This window comes from Bison bison, unplaced genomic scaffold (genome assembly GCF_000754665.1).
Source record: "Bison bison bison isolate TAMUID 2011002044 unplaced genomic scaffold, Bison_UMD1.0 scf7180017864048, whole genome shotgun sequence".
Lineage (NCBI taxonomy): Eukaryota > Metazoa > Chordata > Mammalia > Artiodactyla > Bovidae > Bison > Bison bison.
Genome location: NW_011494620.1, coordinates 2,922,066 through 2,929,198, shown reverse-complemented (window position 1 = coordinate 2,929,198; position 7,133 = coordinate 2,922,066). Strand labels below are relative to the sequence as shown.

The 7,133-nt window shown below is 44.1% G+C and overlaps 1 protein-coding gene across 1 annotated transcript in view; it reads right to left on the bottom strand.

The window, feature by feature from the left end:
- Positions 1-233: 233 nt before the first annotated feature.
- FREM2 (FRAS1 related extracellular matrix protein 2) overlaps positions 234-7,133 on the bottom strand; it is a gene marked incomplete at its 5' end in the record, with an annotated part of 154,523 nt that continues 147,623 nt past the window's right edge. Inside the window, 3 exons of the mRNA XM_010835728.1 lie at positions 234-2,543; positions 4,716-4,862; positions 5,076-5,263. Of these exons, the coding sequence (XP_010834030.1) occupies positions 2,031-2,543; positions 4,716-4,862; positions 5,076-5,263 (848 nt within the window). The remainder of the gene's footprint in view (positions 2,544-4,715; positions 4,863-5,075; positions 5,264-7,133) is intronic.

Sequence of the window (7,133 nt, the reverse complement as noted above, 5' to 3'; positions counted from 1 at the left end):
TACTTCTGGCCTCTCTCCCAGCACCAATGTCACTTCTTTTCTCCAGTGAAGTGAAATGACTGGGGCTCACAGACACCAGCTTGAAAGTGCCTGAATGACCCGAGGAGGCCGCTGTGACTGTATTAGTCAGCCGTGTCTGACTCTTTGCCACCCACGGACTGCAGCCCACCAGCCTCCTCTGTCCACGGGATTTCCCAGGCAAGTGGATTGCCATGCCCTGCTCCAGAGGATCTACCCAACCCAGGGATTGAACCTGCATCTCCTGCATTGCAGGCGGTTTCTTTACTGACTGAGTCATTGACCTTCTAAAAATCTCCAGTCCACCAGAATGTCCAGCTTGGCCAGATTATACCTAGGCATGAGAGGGAATCCCAGACAGCACTTGAGAGGGAGTCTTTAGGTCAGGTTCTTTTCCTGCTGACCTATTTCTGCTTAAAATACATGTACTAACTTTTGGAAGATTGGTCACTAAACTACTGACATATTCCCTTATCAACTGAAAATTCCGCTATTTGGTGAAACCACATTTCTCAGAAAGACAATGGGAGGCTTTTCAAATAAGCTCACTCAAGTTCCTTGGTTTTTAACCCTGGAAACAGTATTTTTAGATACTGAGATGGACTGCAATGCAGTTCATTTCACAGAACTGAAGATGTCAGAGAGCTGAAGCTTTCTTCTTTGATCAAAGAAGAATATGATTGGTGATTCCCTGGTGGTCCAGTGGTTAGAACTCTGAGCTTCCACTGCAGGGGGCACAGGTTCGATCCTTGGTTGGGGAAGTAAGATCTTGCATGCCTTGTGGCATGGCCAAAAAAAGAAGAAGAAGAGTATGATCAGTGATGCTGGCCATCTCTAAGATCATCTCTGGAATGACGGTTGAAGGGATTCCCATTGTTTGGACCAGGTGCTGCTTAGGAAGCTAATAAAATGCCTTCTGGACAATTTACATTTAGGACCTCATTGTGTAATGCTATTGTGAGGGTTAACCTCATGTGTCATTGTCAAAATGTTCTTTTATTCTATAAAGTATACGTAAGAGGCACTTTGGTTAAACATATTATATTAATAAATACCACTTTCTCCCTTCACCATCATAATGACATTTCTCCTTATCATTTATGGGTTAAATACTGCAAACATCTAGGCTCAGTTCTTCGAGAACATTGTCTTGTAAATGGGGATCTAACTCTATGGCATTTCTTCATCATCAAACTGTCACCATCCTTCTCATGTCCCACAAATGAGCACCAATAAGGTATATTATCACACAAGAACTCTACTATTTCTTACTATGTACCCAAACAGAGCAGTCTCTCTTCAACCATCTTCTCCAGACTCAACATATTCTTTGGTTTAATTTAAAATTAAATAAGCAAATGAAACAAGCAGGATCCGACGAAGATGAGGAACAAAGCAAATGCAAGTGGCTGAGCTACTTGCCCTCTATCTTTCCTTCCACTCCCTCTCAAGTAGGAAAAAAAGGTGATTTGTGGGTTGAGCTACCCTTGGTCATAATTCCATGCTGTCTTCGCTTATTAGAAAACTTGTCACCATAAACAATGTGTTTATCATTCTTCAAGACTACTGATGAAAACCTTTCGAGTACTAAAATGTTATGTAATGAATAAACAGTGTGATAATTGCACCTTCAAGATTCACACCAACATAGCAACAAGAGACTCCTGTTAAGTTTCTGAAGGAGTCTGTGAGCACCAGGTTCATCTCCACTGCGTAGAGAAAATGCCTAAGGTGAGTACATTCGTCGCCGCCTACCATGGCTCTGTGTACACCTGGATATGCACTTGATGCCTTCTGGGCAAGAGGAAAGATGTGGTCTATAGTCTGAAGGTGTCCTCTGATGCCTGAATGAGTAGACAGAATGCCAGTCAATGTTCACTAGTACAGGCAGGTCCTCTGAGCAGCTTTGTCACAGAAGTCCCCAGTTCTCTGCTGTCGACAGAAGCACTGGGTTGGTTTTGATTGTCTTTTCTTGGGCACTGGAGGAAAAGGCTGGGTTTCCCCTGCAGCCATCAAACCTCCGAGCTGTCGCTGTGGTGGCTCACTGAGGGCATCATGGGCTCACGGCTGCCGGGGTCCTTGGGTGCGTCCTTCCTCCTGGCACCCTTCTTGCCCTGGTGCATCCTCACCGCGACGGCAGTGAGGATGACGGCCAGGAGTCCCACCACGACGCCCCCCACCACCATGAGCAGGCTGACCTCAGAGCTGGGACTGTTGAGCTCCCGGGGGAGGACGCCGTCAGGGGAAACCCTCCCGTGAAGGATCTGCTTCCTGCTGCTGCGGTCCAGGGCGACGTGCTGGATGTTCGTTCCCCGGTTGTTCTCAGCCCCGATTTCCCACGCCAGCGGAGGGCTGCTTCTGATCTCCCTCTTCTTCCGGCTCTTGGTAGCTGCCTGGGGCTTCCCTTGACCCACCAAAGAGTGGTACCGGTACTCCACGCTGCGTTTGCCAATGCCTCGGTTGGCACTGTCTTTCGATCTTACTGTGTAGATGGTGTGTACGTACCATTCTCGACCCAGAGCAACCTAGAAACACAATTCTACTCATTAGAAAATTTAATCCTAGGGCAATCTAAAAATTCACAACTCTCTGCAAGAGAAATTCATAACAGAGATCATGAATAATCATTTAATTTAGTCTGCAGAATTAATATATTTAATATTGCTATATGTGTAGTCTGTGCAAGGCTTTGTGTAAAGCACTCTGTAAAATACTCTGTGCAACTCTTAAGGGAGCATGTGCAGGTAAATATCTGTCAGGGCTGCAGAGAACTCCAGACCACACAGTCTAACGTATTCACTTAAAAAATGAGTGGATGACACAGACACAGAGAGTAAATGAGTGGTTACCAGCAGAGGGGAGGGTCAACATAAGGATTGGGAAGTGGGAGATGAAAAAACTATTGGATGCAAGATAGGCAATAAGGATGTACTGTATGACATGGAGATAGAGCCAATATCTTGTAATATTAGTACTTGTAAATGAGACAGTAACCTTTAAAAACATATAAAAATTTAACAATTAAAAAAAGTTTAAAAATGAGCAAATGAGAATACATAGCAGTTAAGTGACTTGCCCAATATCATTAAACTAGTTAGAATCAGAGGCAGGGCTAGAGGTAAGACTTTCTGAAGCTCAGAACTCTTTTTCTAGTGTGTCTTGCTGTGTATTTACATATAAGGCCATAGAAAACTTCTTCTGCTTTTTTCAGGGTCTGTGAAAAGAAGGTTCTTCAAAGACTTCAGGATTTGACTTCAGGTCAAATGCTTTGAGGGCTAACAATAAAAACAAACAAACAAAAAGTCAGGATTTCCCTGGTGGTCCTGGTCCTGGTGGCTCAGTTTATGTGCTCCCAATGCAGGGGCCTGAGTTGAGTCCCTGGTCCGGGAGCTAGATCCTGCATGCCGCAACTCAGAGTTCACATGCTGGAACTAAAGATCCTGCTTGCTACAGTTAAGACCTGGCACAGTCAAATACATAAATTAACAAGCAAATATTTTTAAAAAATCGTACTTTGACTTCCTATTTGAAAAGATTCAGGATAACAGACATGCTTCCTTAAATTCCCTCTTTAGCAAAATAGTGAAGTCAGAGTTGCTCAGTCGTGTCCAACTCTTTGCGACCCCATGAACTATAGAGTTCATTCAATTCTCCAGGCCAGAACACTGGAGTGGGTAGTCTTTCCCTTCTCCGGGGGATCTTCCTAACCCATGGACCGAAGCCAGGTCTTTAGCATTGCAGGTGAATTCTTTACCAGCTGAGCCACAAGAGAAACCCTTAGTGGAATAAGGGTAATATATTTCTCCAGCCCATCCTATTTAGTCAATTTTCAGTAAACATCCTGAAAGATGCACGTGCTACCCCAAGGATTCACAATATGAACACATCTCTGAATTTGTCTCATTTGTCTGCTCAATGTTATGGTCTCCTGGGTATCTTTCTACCTTCTGTCTCTAGGTTAGCTCTTCTTATTTTGGTCTATGAAGAATGGAGATTTCTGTGCTGTGCACAATTGTTTTTCTGAGTCCAGCTGTTCATTTAAGATCACTCTAATAAAGATAGTCATAAAAAGTCAAATGAAAGGAGATTTTGAAGAAGACCACCAGAGTTCCTAACCAACAGGTTTAGATTTATACTCTGGGCTGAATAAGGGTCTTCATTACATATAGACATAAAACATGATGAATATATTGATAAACATAATAACAGCTAACGTTTATGGAATGTTCATGATGCACTCGGAGAAGGCAATGGCACCTCACTCTAGTACTCTTGCCTGGAAAATCCCATGGGCGGAGGAGCCTGGTAGGCTGCAGTCCATGGGGTCGCTAAGAGTTGGGCACGACTGAGTGACTTCACTTTCACTTTTCACTTTCATGCATTAGAGAAGGAAATGGCAACCCACTCCAGTGTTCTTGCCTGGAGAATCCCAGGGACAGAGGAGCCTGGTGGGCTGCCATCTATGGGGTCGCACAGAGTCGGACAAGACTGAAGTGACTTAGCAGCAGCAGCAGCAGCATGATGCACTCAGGACGGTCCGGAGCGGTTTACATGCATTATCTTACTCAAAGTTCACGTGAACTCTACACAATACGGCAATTACTGCCTCTTATCTGGGAAATGTCTGAGGCATTCCAATGTTAAGTGGCTGGCATGTGATTGCACAGCTATTGTAAGGAACCTTGTTTCTGGCTCACCTGAAAGAGTGGTGTTGAGTCGACTTTAAATCCATCAGATCCAGGCTGATTCACTAAGAGGATAGCTTCAGGGTCATCCACTGCCAGTTTGGCATTAAACAGGACATTTCCAAAGCTGGTGGCTTGTGTCTCTGGTTGAGCTTTGTCCTTTAGGCAATAAGGAAAACAAGGATTGCTGTGGATAATGTCAACGTTTGCAAACACAGGAGGTTTTCCTATTAGTTTTGTGCAAGTACCCTTTCCCATAAAAGATCACCATTTGGTTTCATTTTTAAAAGATGCTTTTGTTTTAAAATAGAAGACAGAAACAATTAACTTTGACTGTCTAATCTGGTGCATTGTTTGGGTCAGAGCACTTACCACAATTTTAAATCTATATAAGAGTGAAGGTGAATCAGCCAAGCAGCCGTATTCTGCGTTCGTTGGATTGTACTTGGGAACGTAGCCATCAGCCCCGGTGCACAGAAACACCTTTTCAATGCTGCAGTAAAAGGAATCACCTAGATTCTGGACTGGATCCACCATGACCCGACCATAAATGATATCACCTGCAACAGACATGTGGCAATGTCCTTTCTATTAAGGGATATGGTGTGTCTCTGTGAAGCAGCAAACAGTTTATGACAATAACAATAATATTCCCTTCTCTTTCTAATCTGGTATCAAATGTTGAAGGACTGTCTGCATGAGCTTCAGGGTCTCGTCCACTCCCAGGCCTCAGATAGGACCACTTGGCAGATGACCACAAGTACTGAAGATTTATTGACCTTTACATGCCAGTGGGAATAACCTCGAGGCATGGCTCATAACTTAACATTCATAACATCCCGTTGTAGTTTAAGTCCAGTTTACACAATACATTATTAGTTGGCAAGATGTAGGAAAATCATTATAGGATAACACAAAAATGAAAACACCAAACAAAGCCAAATTAGCTTTGTTTGCTTTTAAAGGAGGGTTTAATGAAACTCCCTGGTATTTCCTCATCTATTTCACGGCCACTACTGAACACCTACTGTGTGTACTAGGCATTTTGCTAGGTTCTGGGAATATATCACTAAACAAGACAGACACAATCCTAACCCATGAGCTACATTCTCATGTACTTGGGTGTATGAAATATTGAGTGTGTGCAACACACAGTAAACTGTGGAAAATTCTGAAAGAGATGGGCATACCAGACCACCTGACCTGCCTCTTGAGAAACCTACATGCAGGTCAGGAAGCAACAGTTAGAACTGGACATGGAACAACAGACTGGTTCCAAATAGGAAAAGGAGTACGTCAAGGCTGTATATTGTCACCCTGCTTATTTAACTTATATGCAGAGTACATCATGAGAAACGCTGGGCTGGATGAAGCACAAGCTGGAATCAAGATTGCTGGCAGAAATACCAATAGCCTCAGATATGCAGGTGATACTACCCTTATGGCAGAAAGTGAAGAGGAACTCAAAAGCCTCTTGATGAAAGTGAAAGAGGAGAGTGAAAAAGTTGGCTTTAAGATCAACATTCAGAAAATGAAGATCATGGCATCCAGTCCCGTCACTTCATGGCAAATAGATGGGGAAACAGTGGAAACAGTGTCAGACTTTTTTGGGGGGGCTCCAAAATCACTGCAGATGGTGATTGCAGCCATGAAATTAAAAGACTCTTACTCTTTGGAAGGAAAGTTATGACCAACCTAGATAGCATATTTAAAAGCAGAGACATTACTTTGCCAACAAAGGTCCGTTTAGTCAAGGCTATGGTTTTTCTAGTGGTCATGTATGGATGTGAGAGTTGGACTGTGAAGAAAGCTGAGCACGAGGAATTGATGCTTTTGAACTGTGGTGTTGGAGAAGACTCTTGAGAGTCCCTTGGACTGCAAGGAGATCCAACCAGTCCATTCTGAAGGAGATCAGCCCTGGGATTTCTTTGGAAGGACTGATTCTAAAGCTGAAACTCCAGTACTTTGGCCATGTGAAGAGTTGACTCACTGGAAAAGACTCTGACGCTGGGAGGGATTGGGGGCAGGAGGAGAAGGGGACGACAGAGGATGAGATGGCTGGATGGCATCACTGACTCTATGGATGTGAGTTTGAGTGAACTCTGGGAGTTGGTGATGGACAGGGAGGCCTGGTGTGCTGCAATTCATGGGGTCGCAAAGAGTCAGACACGACTGAGCGACTGAACTGAACTGAACTTGCAAAACAAAAAACATCCAAGGAAAAAATTCCAGACTTGTTTCAAAAATCACTTCAGTTCAGTTCAGTCGCTCAGTCATGTCTGACACTTTGAGACCCCATGAATTGCAGCATGCCAGGCCTCCCTGTCCATCACCAACTCCCGGAGTTCACCCAAACCCACGTCCATTGAGTCAGTGATGCCACCCAGCCATCTCATCCTCTGTCGTCCCCTTCTCCTCCTGCCCCAATCC